Genomic DNA, 17,662 nt, shown 5'->3' with positions numbered 1-17,662 from the left:
CGCCCGGAGAAAGCTAATTTCGGCAGCTTGTATCCGGGATCTTGTCCTTTCAGTCATGTCCCACAGCTCATGGCCATAGGTGAGAGTAGTAACGTAGATTGACCGGTAAATCGAGAGCTTCGCCTTACAGCTCAGCTCCTTCTTTACCACGACAGACCGGTACAGCGACTGCATTACTGCAGAAGCTGCCCGATCCGTCTGTCAATCTCCCGTTCCATCCTTCCCTCACTCGTGAACAAGACCCCAAGATACTTGAACTCCTCCACTTGAGGGCAATAACTTTTGTTACAACTATAGACACTTTAAGTTTTATAACTTTTTATTAGGTTTTATGTATATTATGTTTTATTTTTTTTGTGTGGTGCAAGGGTGGCTTCGTGGGACCACCCTAAATTTTGTTGTACTTCCACAGTGGAATGACAATAAAGGCTACTCTACTCTACTCTAAATCTCCACCAACCTGAAGTGGGCAAGCCACCCTTTCCGACTGAGAACCATGGCCTCGGACTTGGAGGTGCTGAATCTCATCCCAGCCGCTTCACACTCGGCTGCAAACCGTCCCAGTCCACGCTGAAGGTCCAGGTCTGAGGCTGCCAACATGACAACATCTTCTGCAAAAAGCAGTGGCAAAATCACATGGTCCCTGGGCCGGACACTCTCCGGCCCTTGGCTGCGCCTAGAAATTCTGTTCATATAAATCATGAACAGAACCGGTGACAAAGGGCAGCCCTGCCGGAGTCCAACATTCACTGGGAACAAGTCTGACTTACTGCCGGCTATGCGGACCAAGCTCTTGCTCCGGTCGTACAGGGACCGAACAGCCCTAAGCAGGGGACCCCGGACCCCACATTCCCAGAGCACCCTCCATAGGGTGCCACAAGGAACACAGTCGATTGCCTTCTCCAAATCCACAAAACACAGGTGGATTGGTTGGGCAAACTCCCATGAATCCTCCAGTACCCTGGAAAGGGTATAGAGCTGGTCCAGTGTTCCACGACCGGGACAAAAACCACACTGTTCCTCCTGAATCCGAGGTTCCACTATCCACTAGACATTCAGTATATGTTACCAGTATATGTTATTATTAATTCTCTGTAGGAAAAACACATACAGTTTTTACAGAACTTTTCTGTTGCTTAGGTGTTCATATGCTACTGTCTCCGTATGTGTATTTGCACAGGTTGTTTGGCGTTACAGTGGAAAAACACCAGAAACTCTCGCCCCCAATACAAAACTCTACGACTGGATGCCACAGAATGATTTGCTTGGTAAGGAAAGTGGTGTCATGTGTGCTAATTATATACAATAATTGGTGTCAGATAGATATTGACTTCATTTTATCTGATAGGACATCCAAAAACAAAGGCCTTCATTACCCATGGCGGGACAAATGGACTGTATGAGGCTATTTATCATGGAGTCCCAATGGTGGGTTTGCCACTGTTTGCTGACCAGCCTGATAACATGATGCACATGAAAACCAAAGGAGCTGCTGTTGTTCTTGATATCAACACAATGGAGTCCAAAGACCTGGTGGATGCTCTCAAGACTGTCTTAAATAATCCCTCGTGAGTTAAGTCTTTCATAAACTTGAAATAATCCATTACCAACGGCCTCTACCAGTTATTTTCAGTAGTTTACACTACATTATTCACGTTAATCCTGTTGTCATAGAAAAATACTCAGTTCAAAGTAAAGCTTGTCAGTAACTATATTTAGAAACTTTTGTTTCTAGAGCTTGTCTTGTGTTAAGCATTGCTTCTGTTTCTTCATTAATCAGGTACAAAGAAAGCATCAAAAGACTGTCCAGAATCCACCATGATCAGCCGATGAAGCCTCTGGACCAGGCAGTTTTCTGGATCGAATTTGTGATGCGGAATAAAGGAGCTAAACATCTACGAGTTCAGGCACATGACCTGAGCTGGTATCAGTACCACTGCCTGGACGTAATGGCCTTTTTACTCTCAGTTGTTGCACTGATCACATTCCTCTTCATTAAAACATGCAGTTTCTTCTTCCGTAAATGTTTCAGAAAGACTCGTCCTGATGGAAAAGCAAAAAAGAATAAAAAAGAGTGACTGCCTCAATACTTCTCTACATGTGGTATGCGTTTCCTCACGTATGTGACGGCCAGTGAGCATTTTGTGTATATTGCAAATGTTCTTAATGAAACAAATACATGTGAATGCTCATGGAAAGTAAAACAAAATCTTACATAGGAAAAGCAGCATGGAAAATCAAGTAATATGTATTACAGTATTTAAAAAATATTTGTATTTATGTCATCTGATTTCAAAAGTAAAGTAACCTCTATAATCAGATTACAGTTAATGGCTGCCACACCTAAGCCCTCAGCTAAGATGGTCATCATTCTATTAATGTTAGCTTATGTAATGCAAGAATTCCTAAACATTTTTGTCAGCTGAACTGTTATAACCTAAAATATTTACTTGAAGAACTCTTGATATTTTAAGTCAGGGCTGCACTGCATCACAAGAAGTGTATCGTCTGGACATTTGATAACTGAACTAAATTTCATTTGTTTTACTGACAACATGCTACAATGTTTACATGGTTTACAATGACTGGCACTGTGTTATTACTAGGACTGGATTCTTAGTATGGATAGATTCATTTGAATCAGGTAGTAATTGTTCATTTTCTAATAATCAACTAAAACTGTGAACAAGGCAGGGAATCCTGTCAGGTGGTTCACTGCTAAAATATTAAAGGTTTTAGAATTGTTTAGACTTATGTTCATATTAATCTTAATAAAAAATATGGGCCCTTATAATTGCAGTTTGCATTCATTTTTGTTATTCATCATTGAATTAATGAATTCTTAGCCTACTTAGAAGTGCTTAAGTGATAGTGAGCTTATTTTTGTGACCTTCAACCACTTACTGTAGAGTTAAGCTATTGTAAATTAACTAGAACTAGTATATATTAAACCCAAATCTACAACCCCAAATCAGAAAATGTTGGGACAGTATGGAAAACGCAAATAAATAAAAAAAGAAGGGATTTCTAAATTTACTTTGACTTGTATTTCATTGCAGACAATATGAACACAAAATATTTAATGTTTTGTCTGGTCAACTTCATGTCATTTGTAAATATGCATCCTTTCCTGTCATTCAGACCTGCAAGTCATTTAAAAAAAAGTTGGGACAGTAAAGCATTTACCACTTTGTAATGTTGCCATTCCTTTTCACAACACTTAAAAGATGTTTAGGGACTGAAGACAAGACACCAAGTGATGAAGTGTTTCAGGTGTAATTTTGTCCCATTCTTCCTGCAAACAAGTCTTAAGGTGGGCAACAGTACGGGGTCTTCGTTGTCGCATTTTGCGCTTCAAAATGCGCCACACATTCTCTATTGGAGACAGGTCGGGACTGAGGCAGGCCAGTCAAGTACCCGTACCCTCTTCCTCCGCAGCCAGGACTTTGTAATGTGTGCAGAATGTGGTTTTGCATTGTCTTGTTGAAATATGCATGGACGTCCCTGGAAAAGATGTCTTCTTGAAGGCAGCATATTATGCTCCAAAATCTCTATGTACTTTTCAGCATTAATGGTGCCTTCACAGAAGTGTAAGTTACCTTTGCCAAGGGCACTGACACAACCCCATACCATGACAGACCCTGGCTTTTGGACTTGTTGCTGGTAACAGTCTGGATGATCCTTTTCTTCTTTGGTCCGGAGCACACGGCGTCCATTCCTCCCAAAAAATACCTGAAATACTGATTCATCTGACCACAGTACACGTTTCCACTGTGTGATGGTCCATCCCAGATGCCTCCTAGCCCAGAGAAGTCGACGGCGCTTCTGGACACTGTTAACATAGGGCTTCCTTTTGGCACAGTACAGTTTTAACTGCCATTTGTGGATGTAACTACGTATTGTGGTACTTGACAAAGGTTTGCCAAAGTAGTCCTGAGCCCATGTGGTGATATCGCTTATAGATGAATGACTATTCTTGATACAGTGCCGCCTGAGGGATCGGAGATCACGGTTGTTCAGCTTAGGCTTGCGCCCTTGTCCTTTATGCACTGAAATTCCTCCAGATTCCTTGAATCTTTAAATTATGTTATGCACTGTTGAATGTGAAATATCCAAATCTCTTCCTATCTTTCTTTGAGGAACATTGTTTTTAAACATTTCAATAATTTTCTCACGTATTTGTTGGCAAACTGGCGATCCTCTGCCCATCTTTGCTCCTAAAGGATTAGACCTTTCTTGGATGCTGCTTTTGTACCAAATCATAATTACAATCACCTGTTGACATCACCTGTTTCAAATCACATCATTATTTAAACATTTTACCTCATTACTAGCCGTAAATTGCTCCTGTCCCAACTTTTTTTGAAATGTGTTGCAGGTCTGAAAACAGGAAAGGATGCATATTTACAAATGACATGAAGTTGACCAGACAAAACATGAAATATTTTGTGTTCATATTGTCTGCAATGAAATACAAGTCAAAGTAAAATTAGAAATCACTTCTTTTTCTTTTTTTTTGCGTTTTCCATACTGTCCCAACTTTTTCTGATTTGGGGTTGTATTAAGGTTGAAAGCCACTGCTATAAACTGACATCTGACTCAGAATTGCACTTACATTTTGTAAAAACAAAGGTGATTGGGAGGGTTTTTTTAAAGGTATATTATATAATGAACAAAATTTAAATAATGAGTCATTACATCATCAGTCCTTCCAAAACGTGTTTTTGTCTTATGTTGATTCACTATGGTAAGCCTATTATAAGTGTTTTAAGGATGGTTTTCATGTGAAATTGCATCACTGGCCCGTGTGTGTCTCATCAGATGTGTAAAAAGAGAAAAGTTGCTTTGGCTACTTTGACGTATGGTGTGGATGTGGCATAGATTAGTTGTCACAACAAGCAAGAAAGGTGAGTTTGAGGTCTCTGCAGAACAAAGGTGGGCTTTTCTAAATCATGCAAAGAAAATTATGCCCCTTAACACAACTGTCACTGTGACGTGAGCGTTCCTCTAGAAGTGCATTAGTGAGGTCAGGCACTGATGTTGGACGAGAAGGCCTGGCTCTCAGTCTCCGCTCTAATTCATCCCAAAGGTGTTCTATCGGGTTGAGGTCAGGACTCTGTGCAGGCCAGTCAAGTTCATCCATGTCTTTATGGACAGAGGCTTTGTGCACTGGTGCGCAGTCATGTTGGGACAGGAAGGGGCCGTCCCCAAACTGTTCCCACAAAGTTGGGAGCATGAAATTGTCCAAAATGTCTTGGTATGCTGAAGCATTAAGAGTTCCTTTCACTGGAACTAAAGGGCCAAGCCCAACCCCTTGAAAAACAACCCCAAACCCAGACTCGTCCATCGGATTGCCAGACAGAGAAGCGTGATTTGTCACTCCAGAGAACACGTCTCCACTGCTCTAGAGTCTAGTGGTGGCGCGCTTTACCCCACTGCATCCCACACTTTGCAGTGCACTTGGTTATATAAGGCTTAGATGAGTTGCTCGGCCATGGAAACCCATTCCATGAAGCTCTACACACTGTTCTTGAGCTCATCTGAAGGCCACAGAAGTTTGGAGGTCTGTAACTATTGACTCTGCAGAAAGTTGCCGACTTCTGCGCACTGTGACCCTCAGCATGCGCTGACCCCGCTCTGCTTACCACTTCGTGGCTGAGTTGCTGTTGTTCCCAATTGCTTCCACTTTTTTTACAATACCACTAACAGTTGACCGTGGAATATTTAGTAGTGAGGACATTTCCCGAATGGACTTATTGCACAGGTGGCAACTGATCACACTAAAGCGTTACCAAAAACAGAACAGAGGAGAGTCAGCTGGCAAAAAGATAACCCAACAGATCTTAATAAAATGAGAATCAACATTGGCTTGGCTTTTCAGAGATGGTGAGAACTGATGTCAATAACATTTATTCAAACTATTCAACTGATAGTCATTTTAGCACCTATTAAAAATGTAAAAAATCTAAACTGTATTTCGTTTGTTTTGTGTGTGCGGGCGCCGGACAAATGGATGTCTATTAGGTCCATCATTTTTTGGCCTTGAGTGATTGGACCATTCTCGACTTTCACGTAGGCACAATATCTCTTCCAAGATTAATTTCAATTCAGTTTTATCTTTACAAAAAAATCCTATCACAAGGCATTCAAATTAAGAAATAAATACGGATCATGGAGCGTGGACAGAGTTAGATATGATAATAGACAATTTTATATCTGGAATTAACCATGTTTAATCGGATTTAATGTAAACTCTGTCACATATCTGTTAATGAGAAACATATGTGGCCGTTCAATGTCTTCTTGTATGTCAGGAAATAAGACACAGCCATGACATCTAAAAAATTATTATTTTATTCCTGACTAAGTCTCAAAGGAGACACAGCATTAATGTATTTCTTGCTTAGGGAAGAAAAAAAACAGTTTTTTGGGGATACACTTCCCATTAAAGCTACACTGTGTGATATTTTCCCCCCGTCTAGCGGTGAAAAGGTATATGACCATCCAGTGAATTTTAGTTTCTGTTCCTCTCAATTCCGATTTTGTTTTAACTCCTACGGTGGCCGATTTAGTCCAAGATTAACATGGCTTCCAGTTCGTCCTCATCCACATTCGACACGGTGCCTGTGGGATATTCTGTGCGCAGTGGGATGGTTGGAACTCAACTGGCCTAATTATTCGGCTAGAAAGAACTGCAGCCAATCCAGAACTTTGATGATAGTAATGTTTATTCAGTCATCCAATTGCAAGGCATAAACAGGTTTGCGTGGATATGTACATAAATGTGGTTTCTGTGAGAGAACAAATAAGGATGGTAAATATACATGATAATGACATGACAGAAGATACACAGTTAAGAACTGTATAACTATACTTATAAGTTACATTTGTATAAAGTAACCGTAAACCAGAGCTTATTGTACCATATATAGGCGCTAAATGCAAATAAAAGGAGCGGAGCTGCAGCTGCTAACAAGCGGTGTCGGGTTACAAAAGTGTGTGCGCAGCTTTAGCACTGCAGTGCGCTCTGTATAACAATTGTTAATATGCCGATCAGACCTGATACATATTTCCATCAACATACATTACAAGCAAATAGTTTCTATAAACTAATAAACATTGTTGATAACAAAATAACTGAATGATTATTCAAATAGGTGAGTATTACGCTATTGTATGTTGACACAAAAATACTTCTGAGGTGACATCAACTGAATTACGCGATGACACACTCTGCAACACATCTACAATGACAATAACTATTATTACTTATGGAGTTATTAACGCACAGAAATACCACACAAGGAAAAACAGACTTTTGAGGAATAAACAAGCCAGGAAAACTCTGTATAACTCTGTTACTAAACGCTGCTGAGATGAAAACTCTCTGCGCATGCACCAGACAAGTCTGAACAAGTTGACGCGCACATGCGCAAGGCAGGGAATTTTGTACAGTGCCATCGAGTGTTAAAACGCGAAAGGCGAAGCTTGAATTTACGGGTATGTCCCTCTTTGGCTAATGTACTTTCAAGATGGAGGGGCAACATGGCAACCTGCATTCGAACCCCTACCCATATGTATTTTAAATGGCATATTATAAACTTACGAGAATACTTTATTACTTGAAAGAAGTAAATATATATTAATGAGCACATATATTTTTGAAAGAACTAAGTGTTTTTAGCTAAGAATAAACTAAAAAAGTTACACAGTGTAGCTTTAATGAAAAGCTGGCATATAACAAAAATAATCAAACCACCCAATCGACTCCAATGAGTGCAGAAAACAACATAGTAACAGAATTACAAAACAAAATAAGAAGGTTCTTCACAATGATAATCTCAAAAATAAATAAAAGGGGTGTATAAATAAAACACAGCATACATGAGAAATCTGCACATTTTACCACATGAATACATTACACTTTAACCCTCTTTGTTCAAAACAGTCAGTAACTAAACTGAAGGAAACAGTATACACTTATCACAGGGTACAAAATGCTTCATAAACACACTTCAAGAGAATATGAGCAAAACTCACTCTTATTGAAACCCTGAAGCACACAGAAAAAGCTCACGTGGTAGCTGGCACACGTGCAATCTCACTTTTCGCTGTTCTCCCCTCTAACACAGTATAAAGAACAACAATTACTGCATGTACCAATAACATGTATGATAAACAGTGTTATTTTAGCCTTTTAACAACTTTAATGACATTTTACATTAACTCACGCTCAATCTCCGTTGATGTGGACTGAATTCCCCTCCCCCACTGGAGATCTCTCACATGCAGGATTGCAACACTTGTATAAATGGCGATTTACACCATCCACTCAATACAATCACACGATTGTCTTTACCACAGGTATATAAGTCAACATTAAACTGAATATTTTCTTTCTTTGACAGTTTTATCAACTCTTTCTTCCTCTGTGTCGGCTTTTCTAAATGCGCTCTCTCAGTCTGACGCACACTCACTCTCCCTAAGCATGCACACACTCTTAAAGGGGACCGCGCACACAGCTGCGTCATGCACACATGAGAGTGAATTACTGGTGAACTATGGATATTCCTGACCCGGTTACACTCTCCCATGCCTACAGTCAACGTCCTCGATGACTGTAAACATCCTTCAATCATCCACTACTCAAAACTACTTGTAGTTTTCCAGATGTGTACAAGACTATACCAGCTAACACCTGAGAGAGAACATCGGGGCTGAAGGACACAGCATTACAAGCGGACTCAGGCAGCCTGTTTAGGTTGCTATGAACCCCAGCAGTCGACCGCTGGGTCCTGCGAGGGGAAGGACAGGGTGAATCCACCTGGGCACTCTCTGCCCTAGGCTTTTGGGGCACAGGAACTGGCCTAGTCACCACCACATCCAAAGGTGAAGTAATTCTTTCAGTTTTGGACTGAGAGAGCTCTTCGGTAACACTTGCCTCATCCTCTACTGGTGCTTCATCATTGTCCTTCTGTGCTTCTTCCTCCCCTATTCCAGCATCATCCTCTGGCTCTGCAACTGGTTGCTGCAATCTTTCGGGCACTGGGTCCACCAGAGCCTCCTCAGGCCATCTGGCTTCTTCCACAAGCACACATTCTGCATCTAGCGAAGGCATCTCTTCCACCAACTCGGTTGTTTCCTCAGGTTTCACCTTTCTCCTCGAAATCGGCACTGGGACTGGTCTCGGACAGGGCCTGATGTCCGACCTATGCACTCTTTTTGCGGGACCTCCTACCACCGGTTCCACCATGTAAGTTGTACCTAGCACTTCCACCACCTTATACGCTGTAGGTGCCCAGGCATCCTGGATCTTGTTCCGTCCTGGGGGACGATGTCGTAAGTACACCTGATGACCCACCGCCACCTCTGGACAATATACCCCACTCTCACATTTGGCAACACCTTCTGCGGCCTTCCTTTCAGTATACTCTCACGCCCTGGAGTGCGCATCCTGAAGTCGTTCCTTATGAACAGACAACCAGGTAGGCTCCATCTCCCCTTCTGGCTCCTGACCCAACAAAGCATCCACTGGTAAGTGCGGTTGCATTCCTAACAGCATGTAGTAAGGGGAGTAACCGGTGGAGGAATGTGTAGTCACATTGTAGGCGTACACCAGCTCAGGTAAGTACTCTGGCCATCTCCGTTTCTTATCAGGTGGTAATGAACACAAGAGGTCGTGCAGAGTTCGGTTACATCTCTCACACTGTGCATTTCCCTGGGGGTGATGTGGTGTAGTGCGGGACTTCCTCACCCCATACAGCTTACAGAGCTCTGCAATAATGGCACTCTCAAAGTTCCTCCCCTGGTCTGAGTGGAGACGCTGTGGCACACCATACTTGAGGAACCATTCTTTTAGCAGGACTTTAGCGGTAGTGTCTGCCTTCTGATTGCGGGTGGGGAATGCCTGGCTGAACTTAGTAAATACATCAGTCACAACTAAGACATTCTCCCGCCCATCTGATGCAGGCTCCAGTGTGGTGAAATCCATTGCGACCACCTCTAAAGGATGTGACACCAAAAACGGGGTCCAAGGTGCCTGTAACTTGGGCTGCGGCATTTTGGCTAGCACACACCGCTAGCACTTCTTCACCCACTTATCCACAGCATCACACATCTCAACCTAATAACAACGCTGCTTGAGTAGGCCCAGCGTCCTCTCTATGCCCTGATGCCCCATCTGGTCATGGACACTTTGCAACACCAGTTCGACCAGACATGCAGGGAGCAGCAATTGTCGGCATTCTCCACTGAACACATCGTTGATGATTCTGTACAACAGCCCGTCTTTCTCCTGGATCTTGTCCCACTGTTTAAGCAACAACAGCACCGGTCGAGCCAAGCCTCTTCTCTCATGACTTGTGGGTTTCCTCTTCCTGTCCCAAAAACACTTAAACATGCTGATGGTCGGATCTGCCTTTTGGAACTGATGAAGCTCATCCTTGGTATATCCAGGTAATGTTGGTGTATTCTCCAGGAGGTGTTCCCCTTCAGTCCCTTCGTCATCCATGGCTGATTGTAGCTGTCCTTTTCCTCCCTCTTGAGGCCATGTCATTAACCCTGATAGGTTAGCCCCCACTGCAGTCCCTGAGCTTAGCCCACTGTAAATAGCCACACAGCCATCATACTCCGAGTCTTCAGTTACCACCTCCATTTCCTCCAGCCCTGGTCTTCGAGAGAGAGAATCGGCTGCAGTGTTATACCGCCCAGGTCGGTACTGCACCTCAAAATCGAATACTGCAAGCTGTGCAACCCATCTCTGTTCAATGGCAGCCAGCTTGGCCGTATTGAGATGGCACAGGGGATTATTATCTGTTAGGACAGTAAACTTAGATCCCAGCAGGTAACTCCTGAACTTCTCCACCACTGCCCACTTAAGTGCCAGAAGCTCCAGCTTCATACTGCTGTAGTTCCTGTCATTTCGTTCTGCGCCCCTCAACCTCCGGCTTGCGTAGGCTATCACAGTTTTCCTTCCCTCTTGCTGCTGGTATAGCACAGCGCCCAATCCCAGGTTACTGGCGTCAGTCTCCAGCACAAAAGGTAGGGAGAAGTCGGCAAACCCCAGTGTCGGAGCACAGGTAAGTTTCTCCTTGAGGCGCTCAAAGGCCTGTTGGCACTCTGTGGTCCAGGAATCCTTGAACAACTTATTGGCCTGGGCAACACTCCCCTGGTGAACACAAGTGTTTACTGCATCATGAAGTGGGCCCGCCATCCTAGAGAAACATTCAATGAATCGCAGATAGTAACTGCAGAATCCTAAAAAGGATCGCAGTTCTTTTAGGGTGTTAGGGACTGGCCACTGCTTCACTGCACTCACTTTGTCCGGGTCCGTAGACACACCCTGAGCTGACACAACATGGCCCAGGAACCTCACTTCGGACTGCAGGAAGTGACACTTTTCCGCCTTAACCTTTAGTCCGGCTTCCCTCAACCTCTGTAACACAGTCTCAAGCCTCCCTAAGTGTCCCTCAAATGTACTTGAGTAGACAAGAAAATCATCCAAATAGACAAGTACCATCTGAAAGACCAGGTCGCTCATTATTGCTTGCATGAGACGCTGGAATGTTGCAGGCGCATTACAGAGTCCAAACGGCATCCGGTGGTACTCATATAACCCAAATGGAGTAAAAAAAGCTGTTTTGTGCTGGTCCTTCTCATGAACTGCCACCTGGTGATAGCCACTCGCAAGATCAATAGATGAGAACACTTTAGCCCTACTCAAAGCATCTAGACTCTCATCTATTCGTGGCAACGGGAATGCATCACGTCTAGTTTTAGAGTTCAGCTTCCTGTAGTCCACGCATAGCCGGAGACTCCCATCAGACTTGCGAACTAACACCACCGGGGATGCGTACGAACTGGAGCTTTCTCGGATGACACCCTTTTTGAGCAGCCCAGAGATATGGTCCTTTACCTCCTCAAATTAGTTTGGGGGTATTCGCCAGTATGGCTGTGAGACAGGGAAGTCATCATTCAGGGGAATCTCATGCTTCACCAGGTCAGCACAACCAAGGTCTTCGTCACAGACAGCGAACATATCCAGGTATTTCATCAGGAGTGCCTTCAGCTCTGCCTGCTGTGCAGGAGTACCCCCTATCTTAACTTTCTCCAATGGACACTGCAGGTCACTCCCAACCGCTGTCATTAACTTCTGGCTGACCGTAACTTCCTCATGATCAGCGGAGACCCGATGGAATTTAACCGCACAGGAACTACCCTCAAAGGGACAACCCTGGGCAAGTATCCCAAGTTTCATCTTAGGCGGCAACCAGACATCCTCTGGCGACAAGTTTACTACCTGCACTGAAAACACACGCCTACCGGGTGACACCAGGGTAGGAACCAGGACCAGACCACCTGGCAAAGATGTATTACCTGGCTCAAACAAACCTAAGCCTCTGTTTCCAACCAGTTCTTTGTGTGTTCTAGCCTGAATTGTAGCCACAGAGGCTGCAGGTACATACGTCTTAAGTGTGCCTGCCACCCGGACCATAGAGGTTGCCTCCACGGGGGTAGCTTCTTGCACTTTGTTGAAGGCAGCTCTCCAGTCAGCATCCAAAGTGCCCTCCAAAGCATGGTCAAACTCAGCCAGATTTAACTGCTTACAACGCTGTGCTATGTTCATGCCAAGTATGCCTGGGGGTGCTGAGTCAGTCTCCCCGTCATCCTGGTCACGTATCACCAGGAATCCGCACCCAGGTATAATCAACCCCATTACCTGGATATCAAGTTCAACATACCCATGGTAGGGAAGCGGCAACCTATTAGCAGCGGTGATCTTTAACCACTTGGTTGTACAATGCATGTCTTTATCTTCTCCATGAAGATGCTCTTTAAAGAAACTCTCTCTTAAAGTACTCACGTTGCTGCCAGTGTCCAAAAGGCATCTGACAGCTATCCCCCCAATGTGATTTTCCACTTCTGGGCACTTGCCCACTGCACGCTCCAGGAATCGGTCTTTAGTCAGGGTGCCACTTTTTGAGCCATCACTGCAACCCCTCATTGCTCGGCTCTTCGAAATGGAGGCGCACCGTTTCCCTAACGACTCTGAGACTCGGCTGAAGCTGGCACAGGGTTCTCCTGGAAGTGTGGCACAGTGCATTGCCGGGCTATGTGTCCAGCACCCTCGGATCTCAAACAAATGGGTTGGCCATAATGAGTGTACTTTGGCTTAAATCTGGCCTTGCCAGGTTTTTCACAACTTGGGTTGGACCTCTGGACGGTGAGATCACGGACAGCATTGGTAAGTTCGCCGATTGCTTTCCCTTGTTGTGTTATTACCATAATTACTTCTTGTAGGGCTACAGTCAAGTCACTTAGTACAGTGGTGGTCATGCTCGCATGCTCTACATTTTCGTCCACACCCACTAGGTTTCGGTTTCTAGCAACATTAGCTGGACGGGGTCGCTCTTCCGAAAACCACATGAGGGCCTCCTCACGGACTTCAAATAATGTAGTCCGTGAGGATGTGTGACTGCAGCTGCGAGATGGGGTTACCTCCTTCAATGTCCATTTCAGGAGCTGCAGAACCCGCACCTTGAATGTCATCAGCCTGGGCGGCTGCACCGTCCATGTCCTCTGGGTCCATGACTCGCAGTTGAAGAAAGTCTCAGTTCTTAAGCAGTCAGCTCAACAAGCACCGTCCTTCACAATCTCCTCACACGCAGCTGTCCTGGCGTGCTGGCCCTTGGTCCTCACACAGCTTCGGTCAGGATGGCACACAATCCTCTGCAGGTCCTTCTAGCACTCAGTCACTCTTAACCACTACCGTTGGTTACACCCTACTACTTAGCACTGTTTTGATGAAAAGGAACCAACCCCAAACTAAAAAAAAACAGAATCCCACTTCTGACACCAAAATTAGATGTGGCCGTTCAATGTCTTCTTGTATGTCAGGAAATAAGACACAGCTATGACATATAAAAAAGGATTCTTTTATTCCTGACTAAGTCTCAAAGGAGGCACAGCATTAATGTATTTCTTGCTTAGGGAAGAAAAAAATAAATTTTTTGGGGGATACACTTCCCATTAATGAAAAGCTGGCATATAACAAAAATAATCAAACCACCCAATTGACTCCAATGAGTGCTGAAAACAACGTAGTAACAGAATTACAAAACAAAATAAGAAGGTTCTTCACAATGATAATCTCAAAAATAAATGAAAGGGGTGCAAAACAACGGTAGAGGCTTGTATGTGCCTAAAGAAATAAATAAAACACAGCATACATGAGAAATCTGCACATTTTACCACATGAATAATTTACACTTTAACCCTCTTTGTTCAAAACAGTCAATAACTAAACTGAAGGAAACAGTATACACTTATCACAGGGTACAAAATGCTTCATAAACACACTTCAAGAGAATATGAGCAAAACTCACTCTTATTGAAACCCTGAAGCACACAGAAAAAGCTCACGTGGTAGCTGGCACACGTGCAATCTCACTTATCACTGTTCTCCCCTCTAACACAGTATAAAGAACAACAATTACTGCATGTACCAATAACATGTATGATAAACAGTGTTATTTTAACCTTTTAACAACTTTAATGACATTTTACATTAAAGGGTTAGTTCACCCAGAAATGAAAATTCTGTCATTAATTACTCACCCTCATGTCGTTCGACACCCCTAAGACCTCCGTTCATCTTCAGAACACAAATGAAGATATTTTTGTTGAAAGCTGATGGCTGAGAAAGGCTTCAGATAGGCTTCCATTGGCATTCAGTACATTTACACTCACAAGACCCATAAAAGGCACTTAAAACGTCGTTACAAAGTCCATCTCACCACAGTGGCTCTACAATCATTTTACGATGCGACGACAATAGTTTTTGTGCGCAAAAAAAAATCAAAATAGCGCCTTTATCCAACTTGTTCTTGTCTTCCGTGTGTGCCTCCACGACGCATGCGCGAGAGAATATGACGCAGATCCGGCGTTCGGACACATGACCCAGAAGCGATTTGTTTACAAGCAGAGGAAGACGCGCGTGTCTAAGCTGTTGAATTCTACATTGATCGTGCTTTAGGTCTCGGCGTAGTGCTCAAATGGGACTAAAGTGTGCATTCCATGGATTCCCGAACGCCGGCGCTACATCATATTCTCGCGCATGCGTCGTGGAGGCACACACGGAAGACAATAAGAGGTTGAATAAAGTCATTATTTTTATTTTTTTTGCCGCACAAAAACTATTGTCGTCGCTTCGTAAAATTATTGTAGAGTCACTGTGGTGAGATGGACTTTGTAACAACGTTTTAAGTGCGTTTTATGGGTCTTGTGAGTGTAAATGTACTGAATGCCAATGGGGGCCTATCTGAAGCCTTTCTCAGCCATCAGCTTTCAACAAAAATATCTTCATTTGTGTTCCAAAGATGAACGGAGGTCTTACGGGTGTCGAACGACATGAGGGTGAGTAATTAATGACAGAATTTTCATTTTTGGTTGAACTAACCCTTTAACTCACACTCAATCTCCGTTGATGTGGACTGAATTCCCCTCCCCCACTGGAGATCTCTCACATGCAGGATTGCAACACTTGTATAAATGGCGATTTACACCATCCATTCAATACAATCACACGATTGTCTTTACCACAGGTATATAAGTCAACATTAAACGGAATATTTTCTCTCTTCGACAGTTTTATCAACTCTTTCTTCCTCTGTGTAACTGACTTTTCTAACTGCGCTCTCTCAGTCTGACGCACACTCACTCTCCCTAAGCATGCACACACTCTAAAAGGGGACCGCGCGCACAGCTGCGTCATGCACACATGAGAGTGAATTACTTGTGAACTTGGTCAAATACCAGGATATTCCTGACCCGGTTACACATACATTCTAGAGCTGCACGGTTAATCATTAAAAGAATGCATCTTCTTTTTAAATTACAGTGATTCCGCTGTGTCTATTAACCATTTGACACGTAGTGACGATCACATCAAACATTCAAATCTGCATTAAGATATTGTACATTAACTAGAACTGTGCTATAATAAACTATCAAGGTTGAAAACCCCTGCTATAAACTGATATCTGACTCAGATTTGCACTTACATTTTGTAAAATCAAAATAATGGACCTGACGAAATTTGCATATTCCTTGCAGTGTTGCAAAATAAAGCATTTAGAGTGGGAGTTGAGTGAAAGTGCGAGTTAATAGGTCACTTGTCCTATGGCAAAATGACAAAGTGCACCTATAGCTACCCTCCATAATGCAACACGAACTTTGCCCACTTCCTGCTGTGCACATAGTATCTTGTATTTAGGTCATTGTTCCCCAGATCACACTGCACTTATCCGAAGGCACAAACACTTCAGCATGATTTCTGGGACTATATTTGTGCTCGTGCTGCTGTGTGGAGTAGAGGCTGGCAGGGTTTTGGTGTTGCCAGGCGAGTACAGCCACTGGCACAACATGCGTTCAATCGTAGACGCGTTAGTTGAGAAGAACCACAGCGTGACGGTTCTGGTCAGTTCTTCATCGCCTACTGTACAGTACACACAGAAGGAGCGGTTCAACTATAAAGTGTTTAAAGTCAACATGGAGAAAGAAGAGGCCCATGCCTTATGGAGTGAGTTTACTCATCTCTGGATGAATGACAAAGTCACCACATACGAGAGAGTCTTCATGACCAGGCGAGTGATGTCAAAATTCATGGAGCTTGCTGCTGACACATGCAAGGGAATGTTTTACAATGAGGATCTTTTGCGCACACTTCGGGAATCTCATTATGATGTGCTTTTGTCTGATCCGATAATGCCATGCACTGACTTGATGGCAGAGACGCTGAAGATCCCACACGTCCTCTCACTGCGCTCAACATTCGCATATAATATGGAGCGGTTTTGTGGTCAGCTCCCCACACCACCATCCTATGTTCCTGCGGTCGCTGTGCAGGGTCACCTCACTGACCGTATGAGCTTCACAGAGAGAGTTAAAAACATGCTCCTTTACATCATGTATACAACCATATATCAATTGCACATGAGGTTTACTTATGAACAACTTTACACAGAAATACGGGGTAATTATTGTTTTTTGTTTGATTTAGGGCCAACCTTTATGCTTTAATTCGACAGTAGGCTAGTCTCCCAGATATTGTTAAACCTTGTGACTTGACCTACTGAGTAGAATTCTCTGTATGTCACAGGCAAGCCTACAACACGGCTTGAGACCCTGGGAAAAGCTGACATCTGGTTGATTAGAACTTACTGGGATTTTGAGTATCCACGTCCACTCCTGCCTAATTTTAAATTTGTTGGAGGACTGCACTGCAAACCTGCCAAGCCTCTGTCAAAGGTAATGACTTTGCTTTGCCCTATTATTTTGAAATATTTTTGATGACTTTACCTTTTTTGCATTAAGACACGCATCATTTGTGTATTGAGAGGGATTTGGCTCCATTGACCTCAAAAGAAACTATGGAGTGTCATCCCATTTTGTAAATTGCACGTGGCACGATTTGACATTTAATTTCTGATGGAATAAAAGTCACTAATTAAAAGTTGGATAATGGGGAAAAAATTGAATTGTCAAATCGATTAATCACATCTAACATATAAGTTTGTGCTTATTTAATATATGTGCGCAAATATTATTTTATTTATACGTGTGTGTACACGTGTATTTATGCATATATATATATATATATATA

The 17,662-nt window shown here is 43.3% G+C and overlaps 2 protein-coding genes across 2 annotated transcripts in view; both read left to right on the top strand.

Moving 5' to 3' along the window:
• Positions 1–2,996, top strand: part of LOC307125456 (uncharacterized protein) — a 32,348-nt gene extending 29,352 nt beyond the window's left edge. Inside the window, exons 12-14 of the mRNA XM_079815305.1 lie at positions 1,181–1,268; positions 1,349–1,568; positions 1,781–2,996. Coding sequence (XP_079671431.1) covers positions 1,181–1,268; positions 1,349–1,568; positions 1,781–2,078 — 606 coding nt within the window. The 3' untranslated portion in view covers positions 2,079–2,996. The remainder of the gene's footprint in view (positions 1–1,180; positions 1,269–1,348; positions 1,569–1,780) is intronic.
• Positions 2,997–16,261: 13,265 nt separating this feature from the next.
• LOC307125807 (UDP-glucuronosyltransferase 2A3-like) overlaps positions 16,262–17,662 on the top strand; it is a 36,355-nt gene continuing 34,954 nt past the window's right edge. The window contains exons 1-2 of the mRNA XM_079815946.1: positions 16,262–17,032; positions 17,159–17,307. Coding sequence (XP_079672072.1) covers positions 16,327–17,032; positions 17,159–17,307 — 855 coding nt within the window. The 5' untranslated portion in view covers positions 16,262–16,326. The remainder of the gene's footprint in view (positions 17,033–17,158; positions 17,308–17,662) is intronic.

The sequence above is a fragment of the Gobio gobio genome, assembly GCF_949357685.1.
Source record: "Gobio gobio genome assembly, chromosome: 4".
NCBI lineage: Eukaryota > Metazoa > Chordata > Actinopteri > Cypriniformes > Gobionidae > Gobio > Gobio gobio.
The sequence above is the reverse complement of the archived record's forward strand: the minus strand, read 5'-3'. Positions and strand labels throughout refer to the sequence as shown.